The sequence below is a fragment of the Marmota monax genome, unplaced genomic scaffold, assembly GCF_021218885.2.
Source record: "Marmota monax isolate L192 unplaced genomic scaffold, Marmota_monax_Labrador192_F-V1.1 WCK01_AAM20220418_F8-fsc00193, whole genome shotgun sequence".
In the NCBI taxonomy this organism is placed as follows: Eukaryota; Metazoa; Chordata; class Mammalia; order Rodentia; family Sciuridae; genus Marmota; species Marmota monax.
The window spans coordinates 3,286,733-3,313,308 of NW_026695203.1; the positions used below are offsets into that span (position 1 = coordinate 3,286,733).

Here is a 26,576-nt window from a genome sequence, read left to right on the forward strand (position 1 = left end):
TTCCAGCAAAAGAGGCTTCCTATCTAGCATCCAGCCCTCATCTGTGTCCAGGTCCCATCTTCCTCCACCTGCTCTTGGACTTGGCTTTTGTGACCTGCCACTGCATTCTGAGTTTGCCTCAGCCACCGATGCTGCTCTCACCTTCTGCCAATGATCACCTGGACGTGAATCCCAGGAATCAGATGTTCTAACTCCTGTGACCTCTCCACAGTTGTCCTGCTTCCTGCATCCTGACGCTCTTTCCTTGGCTCCTTTGTTGTCCCCTCTCAGGGTCTTCCTTTCTATTCTCTGACACCCTCCAAGTTCCCAATCTTCTTTATAGGATTCTCTCAATGTCATCCCCTAATTCTGATGTTCCAAAGGGTTCTGATCCAGGCCTCCTCTTTTCTCACTTCACACTGAATTCTTTGAGGAGCTCACCCATACCCCCACAATTTTCAAAACACATGGATGGTTCTCAGGCCCACCTGTCTCCATTCCAGCCCTCTCCTACCCTCAGCGCCTGTATGATCTATTTCTAATGGGTCACACCAATTCAGCAGGTGCAAGATTGGTCACCCAGCATGCTGCTCCTCCTCCTGCGTAACCCTTCTTGAGGGCAAGTCACTGTCATCTAAGTTCCTCAAGCAGAAATCAGGCCAACCTCACCAATGTCCCCACTCCTCCTCAAGAAGTCTTGTACCATCTGCCTATTAAGTATCTCCTGAAATCATCACTTCTCTATCCCTTCTGACAAAATCATGGTCCAAGGTCACCACTACCTGGCATGTGGACAACTGAAGTGCAGGCCACCAGGCTCACCCTTCAGCCCCACACCTTTCGTGTAAACATGGCCACATCCCTGCCCTGCCTAAACCCTGCTGTGGTCCCCCACTCTGCTGGATAGATTCTAGACTCCTGCACATGCACTAAAGGCCTTTCTAGCTCTCAGGCACCTCTCTGGCCTCTCATCCCCTCCAGCCATGCTGGACCTTGCTTGACTTCCCACACACTATCCTCTCCCACGTGCACCTGGCTCCACCTCCTGCTTCCCATGCCTTCTTCACACCTCACTTCAGCAGCACCCTCACCCATCCAACCTCCCTTGACTTCTCCTAGACCTTTAGATGTCCTTACTATGCACTCCAAAAGCCTCTGTGTGTACCCTGGCACTTACATTGACTGTGAGCTCTGTGAGGACAGGGTCCTTGCTCTGTTGCTGCACGTTGTTCCTGGTGCCTAGTGCCATTCTTGGAACACAATGAGCACCCATTAAATGTTTGCTAGGGTTATTTTTTGGCACTAGTGATATTGAACCAGGAAGGGTCTCAGCCCTTGTCAATATCAATTCTCATTTTAATGAAAAAGCCAAGGTCCAGAGGAATAAACGCAGGGTTCCAAGTCCCCTGTGACACAGAGGAGCAGTCAAACCTAAGACTACTCATTCCTAAATCCAGTGCCCCATTCCCTTGCCTTTTCCCCCAACTCCAGCCAGCCCCAGCTCACACAGCTGCCTGGGCTGGGCAGATGCAGTTGGGGAGGCTCCTGAGCAAGCGCCCCTCACCAGGAGAGCACCTGGTGGAGAGTGTGCAGCCTTCATTCACTACTTCCTCACTGCCCAGGCCGGCCACAGGTGAGGCTACTGTTGGGAAGCCCCAAGTATGACCAAGGGCAAGCGGCCCCTCTCTGCCTTCCCTTCAGCCCTAGTCTTCAGTTCCTGGCATGTGGGGAATGGAATGTGCTGTAAGATCTCGTTCTGCCAAATTTCTGAACTAGAAGCAAGAACCAGGGTAGCATATAACATTTGATCTGGAAAAGCCAATTAACGGCAGCGGGCTAAATTCAACCATCCGTGACAAAAAGGGAAGAGGCTTTTCCTGTGCATGGAGGTGGGGGGGGGGGGGATGGAGGAGTCAGGCTTGCCTTCCCCAGCTCAGGTAACAGCCCCAGAACTGCAGATTAGAACTTTAATACCACTTGAAGTACACAGATTCTTTCACTCTGGGTAGAGGTTCTCCACCCAGCCGGCTCTTGACCATTCCTGGCTTAGGAAATGTCTGCTTTCCCACATGAGCCGCAGGGGTTCTCTCTGCACTATCTTTGTCATGAAAGTCAAAGCTGGGTAGGCTCTGCGGACATCTCCCTAGACACTGAAGATAGGACGGTGGCCAAGGGAGGGCAGGCCAGGCCCTCTGGCGCACAATTCTCTGGAATCTGTGAGCAAAGGAAGGATCCTAGTGAGAACTCGGCTCAGAAGAAGAGCGGGGGCGGTGCCACCTCTGTAGGAGCCGGCCAGGCTGGGGCGGAGAGGTCGGTCTCCGAGGCCTGGTGCACCACTTCGCCGTGGATGCGCTGGTGCCGCACCAGGTGGGTCTTACGGCTGAAGCTCTTGCCACACTGAGGGCAGGAGAAAGGGCGGGAGCCGGTGTGGATCGCTTGGTGGCGGACCAGGTTGGTTTTGGAGCTGAAGCTGCGGGCGCAGATGGCGCAGGCGTGGGGGCGACTGCCTGTGTGCACCGCCTGGTGACGGCCCAGGTGGGACTTGCGGCTGAAGCGGCGGCCACACTGAGCACAGGCGAAAGGCCTGGCGCCGCTGTGGGCCCTGGAGTGGGCGACGAGATTGGGCCGCGAGCCAAAGCGGCGACCGCACTGCGCGCAGGCGAAGGGCCGTTCGCCCGTGTGCACGCGCCGGTGCCGCGCCAGGTGCTGTCCGTGGGCGAAGCCGCGCCCGCAGTCAGGGCAGAAGAAAGACCTTTCGCCCGAGGGGGTGCGCTGGGGCGTCACTGTGCCCGACGCAGGGCCGCAACTTGGCCCACAACTTGGCCCACGGGGCACGCAGGCTAAGGGTTCGGGGGCAGCAGGGTCCACGGTGGCTCCCAGTGAGCAATCGTCGCACCCAAAGGAGCGACCTTCGCTGCGGTGCAGACGCTGGTGTGAGGCGAGGTTCTTTTTCCAGCCGAAGCTCAGGCCACAGTCAGAGCAGGAGAAAGGTTTCGGTCCAGGAGGGGACGGGGTGGAGGACTCGGCGGGGGAATGCGGCGAAGAAGGCGCGTCGGGAGAGGGCTGGGCTCGACTAGCTGCTTCGTGCACCCTTTGGTGCCGCACCAAGTGCTGCTTGTGCGTGAAGCTGCGTGCGCACTGCGTGCACTGATAGGGCCTCTCGCCGGTGTGGATGCGCTGGTGCCGGATCAAGTGCGTCTTCTTGCGAAAGCGCTTCTCACACTCAGTGCAGGGGAAGGGCCGCTCGCCTGTGTGGGTCTTCTGGTGCGAACCCAGGTGTATCTTTTGGCTGAAGCGCTTGCCGCACTCCGCGCACGGGTAGGGTCGCTCGCCCGTGTGTGTGCGCAGGTGGCGGGTCAGGTGGGCCTTCTTGCTGAAGCGCTTGTCGCACTCGGAACACGGGAAAGGCCGTTCCCCGCGGTGGCTGCGTTGATGCAGCAGCATGTGGGCGCGCTGAGTGAAGCTGCGGCCGCAGTCCGGGCAGGCGCAGGGGCCCTCGCCCCGGTGCAGCCTTTGGTGCAGCCGCAACGTCAGCTGGTCCCGGAAGCGCCGCTCGCACTCCCCGCAACCATATGGCTTCTCCGGGATCGGGGCCCACCCGGACAGCGCGATCCCGCCTAATGCCCCCGTGGCCCCTGGCTCCAGTTTGTATGCAGCAGCCAGATGTCCCAGTTCAGGCGCTGGGAAAGGGCTGGGAAGTAACGAGAGATGCTGGGGCCATTCGACTGCCTCTCCTGCCTCCGGTTCCTCGTCCTCCACCTTCACCTTCCGAATCATCCATTCGTCTCCTGAATAGTCAAAACAAGAATTGTCTAGTAAGCTCAACGCCAGTAGTACTGCTTCCCAGGAGCCCAGCAATCTGGCTTCTGTTCTCTCCACTCTACCCAAAAAGTTCCCGGGAATGACCAAATCCCAAACTCTTCTCATTCTCCTCCTGCTCTGCAGCCTGCCATGCTGATGAACACCTGCCCCCTTCCGTGACTTTTCTCCCAGGCTCTGGGTGGCTGCCCCAGGTCTTGCTGTCCAGCAAGCTCCTTTCTGGAACCGTGTCTCCAGTTGAGTAGCTCCCCTGGGTGTCCCCAAAATCGGCTGCAGCTCTGCAGGTTTGTTGCCAAACACCTGACCTTCCCACACCTATCCTTGGTTGACTTTAACATTAGAACAGTATATCTTCTCCCAAAAGGAGACCTTTGGGCCTTGACACCTCCTGCTCTCTTCCTTTGTCTGGCCACAGAGTACCAGGGCACCCTAAAAGTCAGTTCCTTCATCTCAAATGCTCCCCCTGCTGCTCCCTTCAGCCAAGAGGGGAATCCCAGTTGACAAGGAGGAGGCTGAAGTTTATAGGACCTGGGTAATTGGTGAATGTTGTCAGCCTCTCCAGAAGCAGGGAGGGCCCTGGGGAGAGCCTTGGCCCAAAGGCAGGATTGAGTTCCTGAGGAACTCTCATAAATGCATCTGTAGGAGAAGGGCCCATGGATCTGTTCTCTCTCTCTTTAAAGCCCCCAGAAGATCCCCAGTTCTGCTGGAGAACCATTGGACCAAATGATCTGAATTCCTCTCTAGCCCTTAAAGTCCTTCACAGCCCAAGCCTTGGTTACATTACACAGGGACTGCTACAAGTACATCTACCCCCAGTTTCTTCCATTAATCTATTGTTTCCAAACAACTGTTTATTTATCATACTGTGATATGCCTCACATTTTCATTGTGTCACTCTTCTATTCAAGAACCATCAATAGGTCATTTTTTCCCCAGGATTTAGCCAGTTGTAGGTGCATCTGAGGCTCACCCAGATCTACTCCAACTTTCTTCTTTTAGGTGAGAATGCTTCATTTCCACCACACTGCTCTCCTTCAACCCCAGTCACATGTCACCTTTTCTGCTTCAAAGTCCTTTCTCAGTCTAGACTGTCTCTCCATTCTGCACCCCAGCCAGCTTCTGAGCTGAAGTCTATGCCTCTCTCAAGATGCATTACAAAGCAACATTTTTTGACAGATCCAGTCAAAATAAGGATCTCTCACCCTAAACTTCTATAGCACTGACACTTCTTTTCTTATTTGCAACTCTTATATTGTTCTTTTAATCTTTCATCTTGGTTAACACTGATGCCATCTCAATTACATGTTAGCTTTGGAAGGCTAGATACATTGTATTCTAATTTTAAGTCTAATAATAACTAAGTCTAATAAAAATGAGCATTGCCACCATTTATGGAGGGCCAACTATAGATGAAACACTAGCCATACACCATTATAAACCTCTCAACAACCATGAAGTTATTGTTATCCTTATTTACAGATGAACAGATCACAAGGTCCTGGAGAGGGGGTAGTCCATCCTAGAGTGCTCAGTGGGTAAGTATGTCTGTACACCTCTGGGCCTATCTCTTCCTACCACACTCAGCACAGTCAGTGCATAGTAGGGACTAGATAAATCTTTGTTGGATAAATGTCACTGTTATTATTTAGATGTGATGTCCCCCAAAAGCTCATATATGAGACAATGCAAGAAGGTCTGGAGGAGAAATGACTGGGTTATATCTTAACTTAATCGGTGAATTAGTCCCTGATGGAATTAATTGAGTGGTAACTGGAGGCAGGTAGGGTGTGGCTGGAGGAAGTGGTTCCTTGAGGACGGGGTTATAGGGTATATATTTTGTATCTGGAGAGTGGAGTTTGTTTCCTGATCATCATGTAAGCTGCCTCCCTCTGCCAACTCTTCTGCCATGATGTTCTGCCTCATCTTGAGCCCTGAGGAATGGAACCTGCTGCTGTGAATTGAGACCTCTGAAGCTGTGAGTCCCCAAATAAACTTTTCATCCTCTGCAATTGTTCTGATCCTTTAGTCAAACAGCAAAAAAAGCTGACTAAAACAGTTAACCAAGCAAGAGGTGATGAGGTAGTAGCAGGAGAAAGAAGTGATGGGTAGGTTTAGGTACGGGAGAGATGAGTTTACTATAATAGTCTTGGAGAACTTGGTACCAACAAGATCAGTGATGGTTTGGGGAGAGGAGAATGTAGGAGAGAGACAGTGGAAAAGTTGATCCACATCCTTTATCTTCATGGCAACTGTAATTCAGGTGATCAACAGCCTAAGATTAGACCAGGGAAGATGAAGAGGGGAAGTTAGGACTTCTAGCAAGGTTTGAAACAAGGTATATTTCTCTTCGGTGATGAGCCTCTTCGGTTCCACAGTCTACAGGGTGTAATTCTTTTTAGGTGCCGGAGTTCTATAGCAGAAAGGGTCCAGGGTCTGAACTCTTCTTGATTGGAAGGGCCTGGAGTAGCTGTCTCTCAAGGGAATGGGGCTTGTGAGGCCCCATTCCCTTGCATGACCTCTTGGTGGATGGAGCAACAGGAAGACTCACCTGAGCAGGAGCCCACAGGCTCAGCCTTCTGTGGAGTACATGCCTGTCCTTCTCTGCTGGGAGCCTCAGCTTGTTCGGTCTGGGCTCCTTCCTCTGGATCAGGGGCTTCAGGCCCTGGGAGAGAAGAGGAAACCTCAAGGCCTCCAGAAGCATCACAGATGGATGAAGGTCCCCACTGCAGCTAGGAAGCAGGGACATCTGAAACCCCAGCCCATCCCCACCCACAGGACTCTGTCTCCCATCATACCTGCAGGGGCTGAATTCCCAGCTGCCCCAGGGAAACCTCAGGCTCCTTTAAGCAGGGCAGCTGCTAAGGGTGGGCAGGTTGCAGGAGCCATAAGTGAGGAATTTCTGGAATATGTGTATGTGAGGTAGTGAAAGCAAGGAAGGGCCCCTGACCTGAGGCTTACCTGAGGCTTCCAACAGCAGGACTGTACTTCCCAGACCCCTGAGGGACCCCAGGTCCAAGGCAAATCATTGGTAAGGATCAGAATGTTGAAGCCAGGCCTGCTCCTGCCTTAGCACTCCATCCTGGCTGCCGCTACCTGATATTCCCTTAGCCACCTCCTTAACCTCTTTCAAATCTTGCTCCAATCTTTCCTTCCCAGTGAGGCTTGTTCTTCACCCTCAGTGAAGGGGACCTTCAGTGAAGGGCCTCATCCCTACCTGTAGCCCTTCACTGAAGGTCCCCTTCACTGTGCTTTATTCTCTCCTGAACAGCATTTATCTTCTAAGGTAGCTTATCATTTCTCTTGCTTTTACATTTATTGTTAGTTGATTCTGAACACTCTAAGATTAAGCTCTTTGAAGGTAGGGGTTATTGGTCCTGATGGTATTCTAAATTGTCTAGAATAGCAGTCACCATATAGTAGGTACTTAACAATATGCGGTGAAAGGAAGGAAAATTCCTTCCTGAGACATCCTACATGGTCCCCATTTACATACCTGAGCATGTACCCAGTGTTCTCTCTTCACTGGAGGAGGACATCTGCCCCTGGACATTATGAGACCTGTCCTTGGGCTCACTTTGGGGGGCCATCTCTGGCTGTCCCACAGAGAATCCTATTACAGGCAATAGAAGAATGGGTGCAAGTAAACCATCTTGTACAGAACTGATGATCAGAAGTGGGGCCCTCCCCTTCCTAGCCTGCTCAAGGATAGGGCTTCCCAATAATAGTGATAAGAGACAATAGCCCAGGCTCCCCAGCAGTCTGACCAGGTATCAATCTCAGCTCCTTTGAGATGAATCAAAGATAGAAGGAAGAAACAGACTAGCTTTAGAGAGAATAAGTTTAAGTCCCAGTGCTGAGTGAGTCCCCATATACACTTGCAGTTTAGCACAACTTCCCTCCTCTGGGCATTCAAACAGACCTGGTGACCTGAAAGGATGCTGTCCTACAGGCCCCTAGGGCCTCTGGCTCCAGGGCTCAGCCTCTGGAAGAACTCTACTCTATGCCTTGTAGATGCCCCCTAATCCCACCCTACCCCCAAGTGCCTTCAGTTCTCTCACCCAGAGAGCTGAGGGCCTCCAAAGTCTCTCTCATGGCAACAGGGAGTAGCCCCTCCTGGAGATCAGGTCACAGACCCTAAGGAGAAAAGACTGCCGTCAGGTTCCTCCTGCCAGTTTCCACCTGGGTCTAGAATAGCAGCCACCATATAGAAGGTTGGTCAGGAAGCTCTGCCCAATCACTCCCTCCTAGCTCTTCCCAGGAGCTCCAAAGGTGATGTCCCCAAACAGGTGAGGGAAATAAGGGAGTATGAATTTAAGAGCAGAGACCTTTAAAGATGGGGGGCCCAAGAAGAAAGGCTTGAAGCCATTTCTGCAAGCTCTGGTTGGCTCTAAAAATCAGTTCATCCACCTACCCACCCTTGCCTGGCAGTCTCTCCAGCCAGCCCCAGTTCATTGGCAGCCCCACCCCAAGCACACCCCAGTGTCCTTGCCTGGGGACTGGCAGGAACCATTCTCTGGGGAGAGGGTGGAGGGTGGGAAACCAGGGTGGGGAGTGGGAAACTTCATTTCCTGGGTCCTCCAGCTGTCACTGCAGGAGATGGTGAAACAGAAGCCAGCCGGCAGGGGAGGGAGTGTCAGTTTAGGACTAGGTGGGGGCTCCCCATCAGAGAAGGGTCCTTGTTAAAGGTAGGAAATGGTCTTGGCTTCTCCAAAAGCCCCTACTTCAAAACCACTCCCTTCCCCATGAGGCTGCTCTGTGCTAGGACACCCCCAGGCCAGAACACCCCTCCTTGCACCCACTTCCCTGCTCTGTGCCCTGTGGGCTCCTCCCCCTCCCCCAGCAGGCTCCCCTCCCCCTCCCCCCCTGCAGCCTTCCCTCTGTCCCTCCCCTCTCCCGGCTCCCTCTGCCTTCCGCCCTCTCTCCCCACCAAATCGGGTAGCCTCCTGGAGCCCCTCCCCCTGCCCCGCCCCTACGGCTCCGCCCCTGCCCGCACCGGCGGGGCCAACCCCTCACGGCCCCCTCCGGTCGGCCTGACGCTGCCACCGCCTCCCTGACCCTCCGCTCCGGGCAGTCTCCGGCAGCGCTCCGTTCCCCTCCCCCTCCCTGGGCTCTGGGCCGCCCTTCCCCGCCCGCCCGACTCTCCCCCGCTCCATCCCCCTCCTCGGCTGCACACTCTCTCCCTTCCTCCCCCCTCCTCTTTTCCTTCCTCCCCAGCGCCCGCCCTCCAGCTCTCAGCTGGTCTCCCCCACCCAGCTCGCCCCTCCCTTCCCCCTCTCCTCCCCCACTCTGGTTTCCCTTCCTCTCCTTTCCTCTCTTCACCTCGGTTCCCTCCCTCCACCCCTCCCCAGCCCTCCTCCTCTGTCCCCGCACCGCCCTCCCTCCCCCTCCCTCCCCTGTCCCCCCTGCAGCTCTCCTTCCCCTCCGCGGCCCCCGCCTCCCTTCCCCCTCTGCCTCCCCAGCAGGCTCCAGCTTCGTTTCCCTCCCCTCCCGGTCCCCAGAACCGCTCTTCCCCTCCCCCTCCAGTCCGCTCCCCAGCTCCCTCGTCCCCTGGCGCCCCAAGGCTGGGGCTACGGGACTGACCCAGCTCACTCCCGACCTTCTCCCTGGCCCTGCCCCTCCCCACCCCACCTCCCCCTCCGAACCCCCTTCTCCCCAACACCTCCCTCTCAGTGGTCCTGTCCCTATTTCTGCTCCCCACTGACTTCTCACCACCCCCCAAGTTTTCCTCCCGAGCAGACCCCACTCCACCTCCCCTCCTCCGTTTGTCCTCCAGAGTCACTCCGGGTCCCGACCCGCTGCCCCGCTCCGGGGCTCACCTGTCAGCGCCCTGCTCTCCCGCCCCTCCCCAAGAGCCGGATCCCGGGCGCCCTGTTTTCCTCCGCTCCCGTTCGGCCCACTCCCACTCTCCCTCTGCTCTCCTGAGACTCCCCACTCCCTCCCCTGGGGACCCTCCCGCCCCTTTCCCAAACGATTCCCACCCGGCCCCCCGCCCTTCTCTCCAGTTCCCGGATCCCTTTCCTGCACTCCGCGACCCTCGCCGCCGCCCCTCCTGCCTCGCCCCGCGGCTCGGTCCCCTCCTTTTCGCCGGCGACCCGCGCCCCTCCCCCATCGCTGCCCCGCTCCCGGCGCCCCTTCCCCGGGGGCTGTCACCTGCACGCAGCGGGCTGTGAGTGTGCGCTGAAGGGGAGGCGGGCGGAGCCGCCGGCGCCGGGAGCCTCCCGGCCCTTACCTGGCGGGCCGACGGGTCGCCGCGCTGCAGCCAGCTACGGGGACCCAGGCGCCCGGGCCTCCTGCCCGAGCCGGCTCTGCTCACAATGGCGCCCGCTGCCTGCAGCCCGGGTGCCGACTGCCCGAAAGACTGACAGACTGACAGCCCCGAAACTTCACGGGGAGGGGAAGGAAAAACGCCGAGGGAGAGGGAGCTGGCCAGCGGCGCCCTCAAGGGGGAAGAGACCGAGGAAGCGGGAGCGGAGCCCCGAGGCACCAGGCTAGGGAGGTTGGGGACCGTGGTCTCAGGGAGTGGGGTCGAGGGACGTGCACCGCGGGGTTAGGTGTGCAGGTGAGGGTCCTGAGGCCCGACGCCCGCAGGAGAGGACGGAAAGTGGGAGCTCTGGACGGGGGGGGGGGGAAGGGGGGAGGGAGGGGAGGAGGGAGGGGAGGAGGGAGAGGAGACCGGGGAGGTAGGGCACTCGGGCTGCGAGGGAGGGTGCTCGCAGCCTCGGAGGGAGGAGCCGGGGAAAGGTGGAGCGCGGGAGGGGGTGAGGAGTTGCCGGGAAGAGGAGGGGGCGTGTTCGGAGTGGGAGCCTGGGAAGGAGTACGCTGGTCTTTAAATCGCGAGTACTGGTAGGGTTTGTGGCCCCGCCGCGGTCCTGCCAGAGACGTGTCGGACCGACCGTGGGGCGGGGGGGGGGGCGGGGGGGGTCTGAGAAACTCCTGCCGGTCCCGCTCTCCACCCGATCCTACCCGGATCCACCCAGACCCCTTCCCTCCACCTAGATTCCCGAGGCTTGAACTGAGACCCCCTGCGAGAACGGTGGAAAGGGGCCCAAGGAGAGAGGGCCTCGGCCGCCCCCCAGTAGAAATTGGGGAGGAGGTTCTGAGCCAGGACCCCTAGGAGGAGGGGTGGCTGGCGCTGAGCTGCAGGGGGTGAGGCTGGGCGGTGACTGCGTGGGCGGGGCAGGGAGGGGTGACGGAGAGGGGAGGGCCGTCTGTACTAGGTGGGCCCTGCAGGCCTTAGGTGTGGAGGGCTGTCCTCTGCCTCGGAGCCCCGGGGCCTGGCCGCTGACCCCGCCCCAGTCCTGCAGTTTCTTCTCAGCCTAGCGGGTGAGGCTCCACTCCCTAAACTGCCCATATCCCGTCCTCCTCAAGCTAAAACGCGGACTGGTTATTGCAGACCTCCTCTCCACGATCTTTCTGCCTGCTCCCCTGGATTCCAGCTTCCTTCCTCCTGCCTGTGACTTGTGTTTCTTCCAAAGCCCAGTGATGCCCTATTCATGACTGCTGGAATCTAGAACTGGAGTAAACCTGAGAAGGGGAGGACAGTGAATGGCCCTTGTGGACTGAACAAGTGCCCCTGGCTATAGCACCCAATCACAAAAATGGAGATACCTATGGAATCAGAGCACATTGGCCCAAGGCAGACCTTGTAGGACACAGTAGCACAGCACACAGCAGGGGTGTCCAAAATGTCTGTGGATAGTGATAGTGAGAGACCCAGGGACAGCCGGACCTGGAAGAGCAGGTGGTCCTTCCCACTCAGCTTAGAAAGGCTCTTCTGTATAATGGATGCTGACTAGACTGCAGGTAGCCCTGGGAGCAAATGTGTACCTCTGTGTGTGCTGGGTTGGAGCAGGGGTGTCCACATGTAGGTCACAAAAGGAGGAGTAATGTGTGAGCGTTGAGAAAGGCTGGAAGAACAGTAGGCTCACCACACACCCTGGCTCGTTTCCAGGATTACTGGGTCTAGGATGCCAATCCTAGCTATCTGTGAGCCCTGGAAGAAGCTCAACATGACCCTTTTTATTTGGTCCTAGGTTCCAGAAGGAAGCTGAACCTAGCTCTTGTTCACCCCAGGTGGGATGACTATTCAGGATGCTCAGTGGGACATCAGGCTTAGGAGCTGGTATGTCAGGTCTGAGGTCCAGGCCATATTCCAGCCTGAGTGTCTCAGAGTTCTGCTGGTAACCAGGATGTAACCAGGATTCCCCTGAGGAGCCTGCTGCTGCCCTCTCCCAACCGGACACTGAGATTACTCCATCCGGCTCAGCCCCCACCCAGGTTGGGGGTGCTGTCTTACAGCCCCAACCCCACTTTCCACCCAAATTCTCCTTCTTGGCTCCCCTCAGTCCTCCACCCAGGGACCCTAGGAAACCCTAGTATTTAGAACCCCAGGGACCTTAGGAAACCCTAGTATTTAGAACCCCAGGGACCCTAGGAAACCCTCACAGAAGGAGACCGGATGGCCAAATCAGCCACACATCATCATCTCATTAAGAAGTCAGACCCAACAGAGGAAAGCACATAGTCATCCAGTTTCCCTGGCCCTCAAATCCTGAGTGCCTGGCAGGAAAGGGGACAGAGGAGATAGGAAAAGAGCATGATCAAGTCAGCTTGAGGGCAGGTAGACCAACCAATCGCTGAGCCAGTAACTCTTGATCTTTCAATGGTGCCATGCCCCCCCCCCAGCATCTAATACACATTATGAAACTGTCCTTGGAAGATTATGCACACATACAGTTTCAAAGAATTCATGGAGTCCCTGAGTCCCATCTGTGCATCCCTGGGAAGTCCCTGAAGTTTTTACTAGTAAGGAAACAGGCCCAGAAAGGGAGGGTAGCTTGCCCATAGCCCATGTTCATTTGTGGTAGCCTCTGAAAGTGTGGGAATAGCAGAGGCGCAAAGCAACTGGCTTTGATCCCCATCATACACACTGGGGGGAGGGGCTGTTTCCAGGAGGAGCTGGCACTGAGAGGGTTGTCAGGGCAGATCCAACCAGGTTCTGGGCAGCTGTGCCTGGAGGTGCAAGCCCCTAATAAAGCCTCCCCAGTACAAAAGGCCTACAGCCTAGCTCTCTCTGTGGCCTTGGACAGATTGTCCTCCAGGTCACAGTAGGCAGCAGTGTGGGGTAGGGGGACCAGCACTGGCCTCTCTATTCCCCTGCAGCAGCACTGCCCAAGCCCAGGCCTCACAAGACCCTGGTGGTGACTGGAGTGGGCAACATGCTCCTCCTTGCTGTCCTCTTTGGGATGCTATGGGCACTGGCTAATGGGTAAGCAGTCCACTGGGACTCCTCGAGCTAAGATCCTCTCTAGCCCCAGGCCTGGGGACACCCTGGACACCAGAATGACCTCCCTAGTGCTTCTCTCTCCAACCTTATCTTCTTCCTTACTTCAGGGACCTCTTCTGTAAGTTATCTCTTATAGGAGTGGGGTCACAGGACAGGGCTTCCTGGTAACAAAGGGGACAGTGGCAGCTGCTGTAGTTCCCTATCCATGGACAGGCGATGGTGTGAGCAGACGGAGACTATCCATGTGGAAGAGGAAGTGACCCCCCGTAGGGAGGATCTGGTGCCCTGTGCCAGCCTCTACCACTATACCCGCCTAGGCTGGCGGCTGGACCTGCCCAGGAGTGGCCACGAGGGGCTCTCAGGGCCTCCAGCACCTGGGCTCTGTCGCATATACAAGTGAGTGAGGGTCAGAGCCTGGGCTGTCTGCCAGGCAGGAAAGGAGTGACGGCCGGAAATCCTGAGAGTGGGGGAGGATGGGGAGAACCTGGCATAAGCAGGCATTTGGGAAGTGGGCCCTGGGTGGGCTCGGGGAAAGGCAGCAGAAAGTGCAAGATTGGGGTGTGTGGATGAGAGGTACCTCAGTGGGTGGAGCAGGGAGAGTCCCAATGCCTGCTCTCTCTGTCTGCCCCCAATGACATTCTCACTTTTCGAGTGAAGAAAGGAGGAGGAAAATTATGTGATAAATCCCTCAGAGAGTAGTTCACTAGACCCAATGTCCCAGGCCTTTCCCCACGGTGGGCTGGGCTAGACACTAACATCTCTCCCTGATTCCCCCCTGCTTGGTGGGTGCAGACCTCCAGAAACTCGGCCTGCCACATGGAACCGGACGGTGAGGGCTTGCTGTCCAGGCTGGGGGGGCGCTCAGTGTACGGATGGTAAGCTCCTGAGCCAGTACGGGTGACATGTACCTTGTGGGATTGTGGGCAGCTAACCTCACTTACGTCTTCAGGGGAGGGGACAGGCTCCCTGAGGAGGGGAACTGACCAGGCTGAGCTACAGGCCATTCTGCTGACTATCCGGGTGTGCCCCATTCTCTCCACCATATGCTGAAGCCCTCATGGAAGACAGCCCTGGGGGCCACTGCTTTGCCACGTGGCAGTGCCAGCCTCTGGGAGGCTCAGCTAATACTTCAACAGAAAACCTGGAAGAGTGCTGTGCCAGACCTTGGGGACACAGCTGGTGGGACAGTGGCTCTCAGCTCTGCCTTAGCTGTTCCAGCCAACACTTTCCAGGTGGGTCTGCAGACCCCAGCCTACAGACAGGACACATCCTGGCCATCATCCCCATGCCAGGCCTTGAGCTCTGGGATCCTGCCTACTCCCCTGCCCACCAGAGTAACCATGCCTTATCCCCATGCTTCATGCTCTGTGGGCATGTTCTTACCCATGGCCCTCTGACCCCTGCACTCAGCAGCTCACATGTGATGTGTCGTGTCCAGGCAATGCTTCCTCTGCAGTCCTCTTGCAGCCCCTACCGGGGGCTGTGGGTCAGCTCTGGAGCCAGCGCCAGCGTCCCTCAGCCACCTGTGCCACCTGGTCAGGCTTCCACTACCGTACTTTTGATGGGCGCCACTACCACTTCCTGGGCCACTGCACCTATCTGCTGGCAGGAGCTGCTGATTCTACCTGGGCTGTCCACCTCAGGCCCAGGGACCACTGTCCACAACCTGGGCACTGTCAGCTGGTAAGGGAGGGAAATGGGGGTGGCCCCAGGAGAGAGCTAGACGTAGGGGGATGGGGAGAGTTGCTGACCCTATTTCACTGTGCATCTCCCCAGGTCCTGGTGATAATGGGCTCAGAGGAGGTGCAGATCCAGGGTAGAGATGTTTCTGTGAAGGGGCAGCTCGTACCTGATGGAGAGCCCCAGATGCTCCATGGTGAGGACCCTGTGGGTCTGCTGTGGAGGGTCAGTGGGGATTGGGGCTGTTGCCTGTCCCACATTGTTATTGGGAGGCCTTTAGAAATGAAGAACCCCGAGGATGGGGGCCCTGTGCCTCCCACTCCCCACCCACTCTGAGCTTGACCCTGGGCAAGTCCCTCGCTTTAATCTACCTGAGCCTCAGTTTCCCCACCTCCCTCGTGAGAGTGTCATTCTGAATGGGACTGCATGAGGCCGGTGAAGTGTGTGTGTGTGTGTGTGTGTGTGTGTGCGCGCGCGCCAGTGCCCAGTGTGTGCATGAGCATATGTGTATGTTGGTGTGTGTACATGTGTAATGTGCGTGTATATTGGTGTACTGTGTGAAGTGTATGCATGTGTGGTGCATTGTGTATATATGGTATGCGTTTGTGTACGTGCAATGTGTGTGTGGTGTGTGTATGTGGTATTTTGTGTTTATGTATTATGTATACATGTGTGTTGTGTACACAGGGGTGTATGAAGTGTGTATGTGTATACTGTGGGGGTGCATGTAAGGTGTGTGTGTGTGTGTGTGTGTGTGTGTTGTAGTTTAGTCTAGAGAGTGTCTACAATGGGAAAGGTGCAGAGCTCTCTAGAATGGTCAGAATTCTTTCCCTTCCCCGCTGCTTCCTTGGGCAGTTGGAGTCCTGCTGTGGTGGTGAGCAGGGACTATGGCTACAGGAGGCTGAATGGTGCCCTTTCCCTTCCCAGGGCTGAGCCTGCAGTGGCAGGGGGACTGGCTGGTGCTATCTGGGGGCCTGGGGGTTGTTGTGCGGCTGGACAGGTCCAGTTCGGTGTCCATCTCGGTGGACCATGAGCACTCAGGACAGACGCAGGGCCTCTGTGGGCTCTACAATGGCCGGCCCGAGGGTAGGTAGGGTGTGCTTGGTAGCTGGTCAGGGAGGAAGAGGGGACTGGACCCCAAGTCCAGCATCCAGCATCTCTGCTTCACCCTTCCTTAGATGACTTTTCAGAGCCAGGTGGGGGCCTGGCTATGCTTGCTGCCACCTTTGGGAATTCCTGGAAGCTCCCTAGCTCTGAGGTAAGACTGCCATCCTGGGCTCCTCCTGGCTGCTCTCCCCTGGCTGAAGGGGACAGCAGACTCCTCAGGGGGAGAGCAGGTAGGCCTCGTATCCCACAGGAAGCTCAGTGTCAGGTGCTGCCTGCAGTCTGGCTGTCTTGTATGAACTGACCATCAAGGGACACCTTGGCCAACCTCATCACTGATCACCTTTGGTGGTTAGTTCATCATCTAATCACCTGCTTGCAGTTGACTGTGACCCTGAGTCCCCTGCCTCCCCCTTGGGCTTGTCCCCACTGCCCTCCACAGCCCACATCATGGTGGGAACAATGATGTGGCCTCAAAGTGGCTAGGAGGGCAGTGGTCATTTTCCTAGTTAATGTCCCTCATCACTGCTACCTGGCCTGGCTCCATTTGTTCCCAGCCTGGGTGTCTGGATGCAGTGGAGGTGGATCAGGGCTGTGAGGGACCCCTGAAAGGCACCGAGGCAGGTATGGATGCTGGCCAGCTGCGAGCTGAAGCCCAGGATGTATGCCACCAGCTGTTGGAGAGTCCATTCTGGCAGTGCCATGCCCAGGTATGGGTGGGGGTGGAGGTGGTGACCAGCTCCAGAGGGGACTGTCCAGAGGGTGGGGCCAGGAAGGTACTAGAGAGGAGCCAGTTAAGCGACCCAGTCCTGCCGCTAGACCCTGTTGGGCCATTGGTCAAGACACCCCTTCCTGTCCTGGGCTTTACTTCTGGGAACAGGTCCCTTCCAGAGTTCAGGGGGTGGGAGGTGCTGGTGAGAAGGCGCTTGCCAGCTGACAGGCCGATCTTTCTCTGCAGGTCTCCCCCGATGAGTACCACGAGGCCTGCCTCTTTGCCTACTGTGCAGGGGCTGCTCTGGGGCACCAAGAGGGGCGGCAGGAGGCTGTGTGTGCCACCTTTGCCAACTATGCCCAGGCCTGTGCCAGGCGACGCATCCACGTGCTCTGGAGGAAGCCTGGCTTCTGTGGTACTACTTGACCGTCTTGCCCTGTGAAAATGACCGAGGGTCCTCAAGGGCCTCATTTTCTGAAGGCACTGCCACCCCTGGGCACCCTCCCAGCTGGCTCCCCTGGCTTCCTGGCTCTTCAGAGTCAGCAGGGTCTGGTGGAACACCTCAGCCCCTCACAGCCGACTCCTATGTCCACAGAGCGTCTATGCCCCGGGGGTCAGCTCTACTCCGACTGCGTCTCCTCCTGCGCCCCCAGCTGCTCGGCAGTGGGCCAGGAAGAGGAAGGGTCCTGCAGGGAAGAGTGTGTGAGTGGCTGCGAGTGCCCACCTGGCCTCTTCTGGGATGGTACCCTCTGTGTGCCTGCCTCCAGATGCCCCTGCTACCACCGGCGCCAGCGCTATGCCCCTGGCGACACTGTGCACCAGCTGTGTAACCCGTGGTGGGTCCTCAGGCCTTGATGGGGTGGCAGCAGCGTGGTTGTCTCTGGTCCTGCCCTTTATGTTTTCTCTGAAACCTGCCTCCTCCAAACAGCCAGGCTGTTCTGGCTGTGCTCCCTCCTGGCATGATCACAGTGACCTGTGATCTCTGCTGACATAACTGATGGCCTTTCTTAAAGCCCTGACCAGCTGACCTCTACCCTTTCCAGGGGTGGTGGGGACATCAGAGAGGCAAGGGAGCAGGGTTTGGGGGATTGACTCCAGCTTAGCCTCCCCACCCCAGGGTGGGACTGATGCCACACTGCCCTGTCCCACCCATATGTCCACAGTGTGTGCCAGGATGGCCACTGGCACTGTGCCCAGGCCTTGTGTCCTGCTGAGTGTGCAGTAGGTGGCGATGGGCATTACCTCACCTTTGATGGGCGGAGCTTCTTCTTCCGGGGCCACCCAGGCTGCCACTACAGCCTGGTGCAGGTGGGTAGAGGACCAACTCTGGGAAAGGGATCTTACCAGAGAAGGGTCCCTCCCCAAGGTGTCCAGGGGAGGGGGGCTATAGGGAAAGCACAAAAAAGTAAAAATAAAGCAAAACCCTAACCCTGCAAGGAAAAGCCCAGAAGGACAATGCTGGAGGTAGACCAGCTCCCCAGACCCCAGAGCCTCTCTTTGGGTTCCCACCCCTTCCTTTGGCTCTGGTGAAGGTCCTGCTGTCATGGCCATTTCAGGGACACCAAAGAAAGCCATCCTTATGGTCCTCTTCACAAATGGGGCAGGACAGGCTTGTCAGAGCCACTTCAACAAGACAACCCCAGGGGGAATAAGGACCCTTCTCCCATCCCAGCCCTCTCCCAATAAAGATGGGTCATTTCCCAGGGTCAGCACAGATCACGTTCCTTTCCACTCATCCAGGGTCCCCATTTCAGTAGTGGACCATTCACATTCTTTTGTTTGCACCCCTTCTTTCATGGGCAGTGTGGGGCATAGAGACTGAGTAGAATCTAAGCAGCCATCTCCCCGAGGCACACAAAGACCAGTGGGTGCACACACACACACCTGTATGCACGCAGACACAAACAGGCAGGCACACAGCACACTCAGGCATGCACACATAGATTTAGCAAGTGTAAGTCATTTGGAGGGTAACGTCCTACCCACGGGGAGGAAAGATGGGAATCATCCCTCCCTCATGCAGACACAAACAAATGTGCAATCACATATACTCGTGCAACCCCATGCACACACTTGCACAAGCATTTGTGTGTGCTAATCTTGGCTAGGGTCAAGCCCCATCTCTCACAGTGTCTGTCTGGCTGGAAAGCTCCCACATGGGTAGGAGCTGCCTTGGATGAGGCTAAAGATCTGCAGAGGCCTCCTCAGGGAAACGGAGGGTCTGCCCAGCCCTGTGTTCCTCTGTCTGTCCCTAGGACTACGTGAAAGGGCAGCTGCTGATCGTGCTGGAGCATGGGGACTGCGACTCTGGGAGCTGCCTCCATGCCCTGTCTGTCTCACTGGGGGATACCCACATCCAGCTCAGAGACTCAGGTAGCCTCAGGTCTACCTTCTCAGGGTGACTGCCACGCCCACTGTCCCCTCTTCTCACCCAGAAGACTTGGGTACCATCCAGTCCCTGCCTTCCACACTCCCCACCCTTCAGAGCCCAACAACTCTGCCCCAGATTCTGCAGCCGGGTTCACTGCCTCAGCTGCCCCCTCCCATCTCTGAGGAAGACACACTGTCCTGAGGACATGTCCCAAGGCCTCTTCTGCCTCATCTTTAGGGAAAACACAAGTCATACTGTTATGAAAATCTAAAAGATCTCATCATGACCAGACCAGGCAGGCCCCTCTAAGCCACTGTCCCTCCAACTCCCCCATGCCCAGGTCAGTTCCTCGCTCTCTTGTGCCAGCTCTTTGTGCCAGCCACAACGGGAAAAAGACATGCAAAACTGGACACTGAAGCCGGGCATGGTGGCACATGCCTGTATTCCCAGAGGCTTGGAAGGCTGAGGCAGGAGGTTCGAGAGTTCAAAGCCAGCCTCAGCAACTTAGCAAGGCCCTAAGCAACTTAGCAAGACCCTGTCTCAAAATAAAAAATAAAAAGGGGTTGGGGATGTGGCTCAGTGGTTAAGCACCCCTGGGTTTAATTCTTGGTTCAAAAGGGGGGGGCACTAACAGGCATCCTCCTTTGCTCCAGTAAAGGTCCTGCTGTCATGGCCACCTCAAAGCCACCAAAGAAATTTATCCTTATAATCCTCTTTCACAGACGGGACAAGACAGGCTTGTCATAGCCACTTCACACAAGACAAAACCAGAGGAAATGGGAACCATTCACTCACACCAGCCCTTCCCCCCAATAAAGATGGATCATTTCCCAGACTTCCCATGGGGGAGTCTCAAGTGGGACTGGTGGCCTCTGAGGGTCACTCTGATGGTCCCATTCCGATACAGGCCCTCCCACTCCCACCCGAGTCCTTCTGTTCTTGCAGCCCCATCCACCCACCTGCCCCCCGCCACCCCATCATCAGGCTCCTTTTCCAGGAGCTGTGCTGGTGGATGGGCAGGATGTGGGATTGCCCTGGATTGGCACTGCGGGCCTCAGCATCTCCAGAGCCTCCTCCACCTTTCTGCTGCTACGCTGGCCAGGAGTCCGTGTCCTCTGGGGAGTGGCTGACCCTGCAGCCTACATCACCCTGGCCCCCCACCATGCCCACCAGGTGTGCCAGGAGGCGGGTGAAAGGCTGGGAAAGGTTATGCTGAGTCTGAATGTGACTGTCCCACATGGTCTCCACGGCCCAGGTCCAAGGTCTGTGTGGTACCTTCACTTGGAACCAGCAGGATGACTTCCTGACACCAGCTGGGGATGTGGAGACCAGCACTGCTGACTTTGCTAGCAGGTTCCAGGTGGCAGGCAATGGAAAGTGCTCCTCTGGGGACAGCGTCCTGCTCTTCCCCTGCAGCACACACTCCCAGCACCTTGCTTTTGCAGAGGCAGTCTGTGCCATCCTGCATGGCCCAGCCTTCCAGGTAGCCGGGATGGCCTACCACTCACAGGGAGGCAGCAATGGGGACCCAAGAGAATGAGGAGTTCATAAGGAAGAGCCCCGCTTCCTCTCTTCCCAAGGACTGCCACAGGCTGGTGGACAGGGAGCCATTCCAGCTGCGCTGCTTGGCGGCAGTGTGTGGCTGTGCCCCTGGCAGGGACTGCCTGTGTGCCGTGCTGTCTGCCTACGCGCACCGCTGTGCCCAGGAGGGCGCCCTGCTGTCCTGGAGGAACCAGACTCTCTGCCGTGAGCCCCTGCCCAGGCAGCCCTACCTCACGCTCCCTCCCACCTCCTCCTTCTGGCCCCTTCTAGGAGAAGCTGGAGAGGGCAGGAACCTCTGACCTTAGGGGGTTGCTGGGCTTTTCTTCCTGGGGAAGCACAGCGGGGGTATGTTCCAGAGGGGTTGACTATGCTCCTGATATGCACATGTCCCTGGGTCCAGCTGTCCTGTGTCCTGGTGGCCAAGAGTACCAGGAGTGCGCTCCAGTGTGTGGTCACCATTGCGGAGAGCCAGAGGATTGTAAGGAGCTGACCGGCTGTGTGGCTGGTTGTAACTGCCCCCCTGGCCTGCTGTGGGACCCTGAGGGCCAGTGTGTCCCCCCCAGTTTGTGCTCCTGCCAGCTTGGAGCCCATCGTTACACCCCTGGCAGTGTCACCATGAAGGACTGCAATCGCTGGTGAGGATGATGGCTTGGGGGGCAAGAGAAAGAATATGGGCTGAAGAGGGAGGGCTGGAGAGGAGGGGCTGATCATAGCAGGCTGGGGTGCTGGGAGGTGCAGCGCTCAGGGCTCCGGCATCAGAGCTGGGTTTCAGTGAAATGGATCTGGTGCCTGGGTCCCCAGCGTCTGGGTTCCTGGACTTTGGCAGAGCAGACCAGTGGCCTGGAGGCTGAATCTCTGCTGGGCCTGCCTCTTTCCCCTTCCACCCTCCCGCAGCATCTGCCAGGAGAGGGGCCTCTGGAACTGCACCGCCCACCACTGCGCCCCGCAGCGTGCATTCTGCCCCGGGGAACTTGTCCATGCTCCTGAAGCCTGCCTCCTCACCTGTGACAGCCCCAGTGCCAACCACTCCTGCCCCATGGGCAGCACTGATGGCTGTGTCTGCCCTCCAGGCACCGTGCTGCTGGTGAGGCTGGGAGGGGATGGGATGGGGCACCAGAGTGGCCTTCCCAGCACCAGGGCACTGTCCTGTTCCCCTAGCTGCCCAAAACAGTGTCCCTACTCTCTGCCCAGGATGAGCGCTGTGTGCCTCCTGATCTCTGTCCCTGCCGTCATAGTGGGCAGTGGTACCCACCTAATGCCACCATCCAGGACAACTGCAACACTTGGTATGCCCAGCCCCCCTGACCTACACCCTTCTGGCCTTGTGACTACTGGCTCTCCAAACACAATGTTTCCCCCCACTAGAATGAGTTGGGGTGATAGGTGGGGTAGGGCATCTGGGCTGGGCTGGGCACTGGGGACCTCTGGGATCTTCCACACTGGGGTCCTATCTGGAGTCGCAGGAATCTGGACCAGTTGCCTCCCCTGCTACAGCTCAGGTCCCTTCCTCAGTGACTCTGTCCCTGCCCCTTGCCCACAGTGTGTGCCAGGGCCGACAGTGGCATTGCACAGGCCAGCTGTGCAGTGGATGGTGCCAGGCATCAGGTGCCCCCCACTATGTGACGTTTGATGGGCTGACACTCACCTTCCCCGGAGCCTGCGAGTACCTGCTGGTTCGAGAGGCCAGTGGCCGCTTCAGCGTCTCTGCCCAGAACCTGCCCTGCGGGGCCAGCGGCCTCACCTGCACCAAGGCACTGACCGTGCGTCTGGAGAGCACTACTGTGCACATGCTCAGAGGTGGCCATGACATTGCAAGGAGACCCTGACAAAGGGTGGGGGGCACTCCAGCACAGTATAACAGCCACACACCAGGGTGGCCAAAGTCCAGGTTCCTAGGTCGAGTCCTCACTGGGCTTGGTTGTCCTCAGAGGGGTGGGATGGGTGGCTCTCCTCCTGGTTGGAATCATAACTTCTCAGATAAACCAGGCTCCAGAGAAGTCTAATGACTTTCCTAAGGTCACAGAGGTAGAGAGGCTAAAGGAGGTTTGAAGGGGAAGAGGGCAGGGCTTCATGGGACCTGGGAGGCCCTTCACTCCATGCTGGCCCTGAACACCTTTCCTCCTCTCCAGGCCGGGCAGTGACGGTGAATGGGGTGAGTGTAACACCCCCCAAGGCCTACACAGGCCCAGGGATGAGTCTGCACCGTGCAGGCCTCTTCCTGCTGCTGACCACACGCCTGGGCCTCACCCTGCTCTGGGATGGAGGTTAGGCCCCACCCTTATGCACCTGACCCACACCCAGCCTTAGTACTAGATGGACTGGACTCCCCCCAAACCCTTCCTCCCTGCGCCTGCCCAGCTCTGAAATCAGGGTTGAGCTTCCAACAACCCTCAAAGGCAGATATCCAGAGTAACAGCCAGACCAGGATCTTTGGCCTCCCCTGCCCTGCTGGCCTCCACTGGGCACCCCCAGCCCAACACCACCCCCACCTCACTGCCCGAACAAGTGGTCAGAGTTTCCAAATTATGTTTTCATCCTGTTTTTCTTCATTATGAAAGCAATGCTGCCTCACCCAAGAAATATTTAGAAAATACCAAGTTTTAGGAAGAAGAAATGAAAATAGATTCAACATTCTACCACCCAAACACAAGCAGTTGGCGTTTTAGAAACAGAACTCTCAGTGAGAAATTGAGGGAAGCCAAAATAACCCTGTAGCGACTCGGCGCGGCAGAGGCAGGCTGCCTCTAGGCCTCGCCACCAGGACTCTGGTGTGGGAAAGCCTCAGCCCATCCTGGTTTCCCATCCAGAATGCAGCCAGATGGGGAGTTTTCCAAACTTAGTTTTGTTTTCCCCCTTGTGGTACCAGAGATTGAACCCAGGGGTGCTCTCTATTGAACCACATCCCCAGCACTTCTTAATATATCTTGAGACAGGTTCTCACCAAGTGGCCCAGGCTGGCCTTGAACTTACAACCTTCCTGCCTCAGCCTCCCTAGGCTCTGGGATTACAGGCACCAACCTAAGTTTGCTTAGGAAACTAGGCTCTTACTTCTGGCCCTTCCTTCCCAGTGTCTGTCTCTTCATTTATGACCACCAATTAACCCACCCCCTCAGAAAAGAGGGAACCAGCACTCTCTGTTGGGTGGGGGTACCCATGCAGGGCAGTATTATGTCCCTGGGTCTTCTCCTGACCTCAGCCCTGCTGAAGGGTACCAGGGTCATTTTTTACAATGATGCCACCAGGCACCCGGGTCCTGATACAGCTGTCCCCACACTTCCGTGGTCGTGTGGCTGGACTATGTGGAGACTTTGATGGAGACGCCAGTAATGACCTGAGGAGTCGCCAAGGAGTCCTGGAGCCCACAGCTGAGCTGGCTGCCCACTCCTGGCGCCTCAGTGCACTCTGCCCTGAGCCAGGAGACCCGCCACACCCCTGCACGGTGAGCTCAGGCAGACAGCGGGAGGGACGGTGGGCCTGCCAGAGCTCAGGGCTGGGGCAGGTGTCTAGTTGGCCCAGGGTGCTGGAGATGGTGCCCTGTGCTGCAGGTAAACACACACCGCGCAGCCTGGGCCCGTGCCCGCTGCGGAGTGATGCTCCAGCAGCTCTTCGTCCCATGCCACACAGAGGTGCCCCCACAGCAGCACTACGAGTGGTGTGTGTACGACACCTGTGGGTGAGGAAGGCTGGCCCAAGTGGGGGGCAGTGAGTGTGTGGGGGCAGCGCGGGGCTGCTGAGCCGACTGCTTCCTCCCACAGCTGCGATTCAGGGGGCGACTGTGAGTGCCTCTGCTCTGCCATTGCCGCCTACGCAGACGAGTGTGCCCGGCATGGGCACCATGTGCGCTGGCGCAGCCAGGAGCTCTGCCGTGAGTGTTCCCAACTCTCAGACTTGTCACCTGCATGGCCCTTGAATGGTGCTTAGCCTGCCCACCAGCTGGACACTTAGTCAGAAGTTCAAACATGTGCTACACGCTTACCGTGTGCCAGACACTTCCAGTTGAACCAAACATGCAAGAATGTCTGACCCACAGGACCCATGTGTCCCACATCACCTTGGGAGGGTCTCAGCCAAGGTCTACAATATGAACTCTGTGCCCTCCATAGGTGTCACCTTGGGCTGACTCACCTGGTGCCCTTGTACCTGAGTGAGCTGAGCCTCTCTCTCTCCACCCAGCCCTGCAGTGTGAAGGGGGACAAGTATATGAGGCCTGTGGCCCCACCTGTCCTCCCTCCTGCCCTACCCACCATGCTGAGCCTGGATGGCACTGCCGGGCCATTGCCTGTGTGGAGGGCTGCTTTTGCCCCAAAGGGACTCTGCTGCATGGTGCGTAGTCAGAAAGGCCAGAGGGGAGGGGACATCCCTGGGGAAGTGTCCTGCATGGATGGCACTTGTGTGGGGACCATCCAGCTGTGTGATGGGAAAGGGCCACATGACCATGGTGGTGGGCTGGGCCAGGGGCACTGTGCCCCCTTCCCTCTGGAGTCCTGTGCTCTGTGATCTCAGGAGGAATCTGCATGGAGCCATCTGCCTGTCCCTGTGAGTGGGGTGGCAGCTTCTTCCCACCAGGGACTGTGCTGCAGAAGGACTGTGGGAACTGGTGAGTGGGGAGTACCTGGGTGGACCCTGTGCCCCTGGACTGGCCACGCCCAGCCGTGGCTGATCCCAGGATACCATATTCAGCACTTGCCGGGAAAGCCAGTGGCATTGTGGGGGTGACAGTGCCCCCTGTGAGGAGCTGGTGCCTGACTGTGCCGAAGGAGAGTCTCCCTGCCAGGGAAGTGGGCACTGTATTCCACATGAGTGGCTTTGTGACAACCAAGACGACTGTGGCGATGGCTCAGATGAGGAGGGTGAGTGCTTTCACCTGTGTGACAGGCATAGATACCTGAGTTCACTGGGTGTGCAGCAGGTGTCCCCAGGGTAGCTTCCTGAGCTGCTGCTTCCACGGCCAGCAGTTATGACTTGGGGAATGAGGGACAGGTAGGGAGTTCCAGTCCTTCTAGGGTTATGGGTTTCTCTGACTCCAGCGTCCTGAGCCTGCCTGCTTACCCTATGCCAGGTTGCGCCACCCCAGGCTGTGTGGAGGGACAGATGTCATGCCGCTCCGGCCACTGTCTGCCCCTGTCCCTGCTCTGTGATGGGCAGGATGACTGTGGAGATGGCACAGATGAACAGGGCTGCCCATGTCCCTATGACTCGCTGGCCTGTGCTGATGGGCGCTGCCTGCCCCTCACCCTGCTGTGTGATGGGCATCCCGACTGTCCAGACGCCGCTGATGAGGAGTCCTGTTTGGGTTAGTTGTTTCTGCTCTGGACTTGGGCCCACCAGGCACGCTCTCCTACCAGGCCCAGCTCCTGGTTGCCCCAGCCTTGCCTGCCCACTTCTTTGCCAGGTTATATATTGCCTGTGAAGCTGGCACCTGTGAGTGGGGGCACCCCAAGTAGTGAGAAAAGGAGGCAATGTTCTGGGAGCAGCTCCTCCTTTCTGGCTGCAGGGCAGGTGAACTGCACCCCTGGGGAAGTGTCCTGTATGGACGGCACTTGTGTGGGGACCATCCAGCTGTGTGATGGAGTTTGGGACTGCCCAGATGGAACCGACGAGGGGCCTGGATACTGCCCGATGCCCTCTCTGCCTGTGCCCCCAGCTGGCACCCTGCCTGGCCCCTCTACTGGCTCCCTGGAAGGTGCCTCAAGTCCGCTGGGCAGTGCCAGCCCTGGTGAGTCTCCTGGAGAAGATGGGGTGAGAAAGCTGGGGAGGATGGGGATGGGACCACAGAGGAAGGCATGTGGGTGGTGCTTTGGGGATGGAGCCAAAAGAGGTGGAGGGCATTTGAGGGGAACTGAGGTCCAGCCTCATTTTCTGTACCCAAGGCCTTCTCTGAGTTAGGGGAATCTAAGGGAAGTTCTTGAACCAGGGAGAAATTTGGGGACACCAATAGGGCAACAGAATACAGAGGTGGGTTGGACTCCAGGAGGGACTGAAGGTGGGGAGGGCTGGCTCAGGTAAGGGGCAGGACGACTGGAGCCTGGAGCCGGGAGGTGAGCCAGGAGCCGCTGTGGGAGGGCGAGACCCGCCTGCGGAAG

The 26,576-nt window shown here is 57.4% G+C and overlaps 2 protein-coding genes across 4 annotated transcripts in view; one reads left to right on the forward strand and one right to left on the reverse strand.

Moving 5' to 3' along the window:
- Nucleotides 1–1,932: 1,932 nt before the first annotated feature.
- On the reverse strand, nucleotides 1,933–10,417 carry Znf467 (zinc finger protein 467). Of its 3 annotated transcripts, XM_046429886.2 has the most exons (6): nucleotides 10,028–10,417; nucleotides 8,288–8,385; nucleotides 7,857–7,932; nucleotides 7,292–7,408; nucleotides 6,347–6,460; nucleotides 1,933–3,767 (listed from the first exon to the last, which is right to left on the reverse strand). In XM_046429886.2, exons 3-6 carry the CDS (start codon nucleotides 7,888–7,890, stop codon nucleotides 2,230–2,232), a joined length of 1,803 nt encoding a protein of 600 aa, XP_046285842.1. In that variant the 5' UTR covers nucleotides 7,891–7,932; nucleotides 8,288–8,385; nucleotides 10,028–10,417; the 3' UTR covers nucleotides 1,933–2,229. The 3 variants fall into 3 exon arrangements, with proteins under 3 accessions (XP_046285842.1, XP_046285840.1, XP_046285843.1); XM_046429884.2 differs by lacking the exon at nucleotides 8,288–8,385; XM_046429887.2 differs by lacking the exons at nucleotides 8,288–8,385; nucleotides 10,028–10,417 and adding an exon at nucleotides 9,949–9,969.
- Nucleotides 10,418–11,001: 584 nt separating this feature from the next.
- The window catches only part of LOC124083250 (SCO-spondin), a 53,057-nt gene continuing 37,482 nt past the window's right edge, over nucleotides 11,002–26,576 (forward strand). The window contains exons 1-30 of the mRNA XM_046429888.2: nucleotides 11,002–11,920; nucleotides 12,961–13,066; nucleotides 13,298–13,480; nucleotides 13,877–13,959; nucleotides 14,137–14,316; nucleotides 14,523–14,767; nucleotides 14,861–14,960; nucleotides 15,692–15,850; nucleotides 15,943–16,022; nucleotides 16,426–16,578; nucleotides 16,827–16,995; nucleotides 17,176–17,416; nucleotides 17,744–17,888; nucleotides 18,836–18,953; nucleotides 19,949–20,124; nucleotides 20,207–20,434; nucleotides 20,532–20,697; nucleotides 20,894–21,128; nucleotides 21,388–21,577; nucleotides 21,685–21,779; nucleotides 22,034–22,290; nucleotides 22,623–22,757; nucleotides 23,736–23,932; nucleotides 24,039–24,166; nucleotides 24,249–24,358; nucleotides 24,667–24,816; nucleotides 24,997–25,090; nucleotides 25,174–25,343; nucleotides 25,553–25,786; nucleotides 25,988–26,209. Coding sequence (XP_046285844.1) covers nucleotides 11,890–11,920; nucleotides 12,961–13,066; nucleotides 13,298–13,480; nucleotides 13,877–13,959; nucleotides 14,137–14,316; nucleotides 14,523–14,767; nucleotides 14,861–14,960; nucleotides 15,692–15,850; nucleotides 15,943–16,022; nucleotides 16,426–16,578; nucleotides 16,827–16,995; nucleotides 17,176–17,416; nucleotides 17,744–17,888; nucleotides 18,836–18,953; nucleotides 19,949–20,124; nucleotides 20,207–20,434; nucleotides 20,532–20,697; nucleotides 20,894–21,128; nucleotides 21,388–21,577; nucleotides 21,685–21,779; nucleotides 22,034–22,290; nucleotides 22,623–22,757; nucleotides 23,736–23,932; nucleotides 24,039–24,166; nucleotides 24,249–24,358; nucleotides 24,667–24,816; nucleotides 24,997–25,090; nucleotides 25,174–25,343; nucleotides 25,553–25,786; nucleotides 25,988–26,209 — 4,780 coding nt within the window. The 5' untranslated portion in view covers nucleotides 11,002–11,889. The remainder of the gene's footprint in view (nucleotides 11,921–12,960; nucleotides 13,067–13,297; nucleotides 13,481–13,876; nucleotides 13,960–14,136; nucleotides 14,317–14,522; nucleotides 14,768–14,860; nucleotides 14,961–15,691; nucleotides 15,851–15,942; nucleotides 16,023–16,425; nucleotides 16,579–16,826; nucleotides 16,996–17,175; nucleotides 17,417–17,743; nucleotides 17,889–18,835; nucleotides 18,954–19,948; nucleotides 20,125–20,206; nucleotides 20,435–20,531; nucleotides 20,698–20,893; nucleotides 21,129–21,387; nucleotides 21,578–21,684; nucleotides 21,780–22,033; nucleotides 22,291–22,622; nucleotides 22,758–23,735; nucleotides 23,933–24,038; nucleotides 24,167–24,248; nucleotides 24,359–24,666; nucleotides 24,817–24,996; nucleotides 25,091–25,173; nucleotides 25,344–25,552; nucleotides 25,787–25,987; nucleotides 26,210–26,576) is intronic.

Excerpts from the sequence above, each read along its gene's own strand:
- Znf467 (XM_046429884.2), bottom strand. The coding sequence starts at position 7,890 with ATGAGAGAGACTTTGGAGGCCCTCAGCTCTCTGG. Across the intron at positions 7,409-7,856 it reads GGAGGCCCTCAGCTCTCTGG|GATTCTCTGTGGGACAGCCA; the intron begins GTGAGAGAACTG and ends TGCCTGTAATAG. Across the intron at positions 6,461-7,291 it reads AACACTGGGTACATGCTCAG|GGCCTGAAGCCCCTGATCCA; the intron begins GTATGTAAATGG and ends CTTCTCTCCCAG.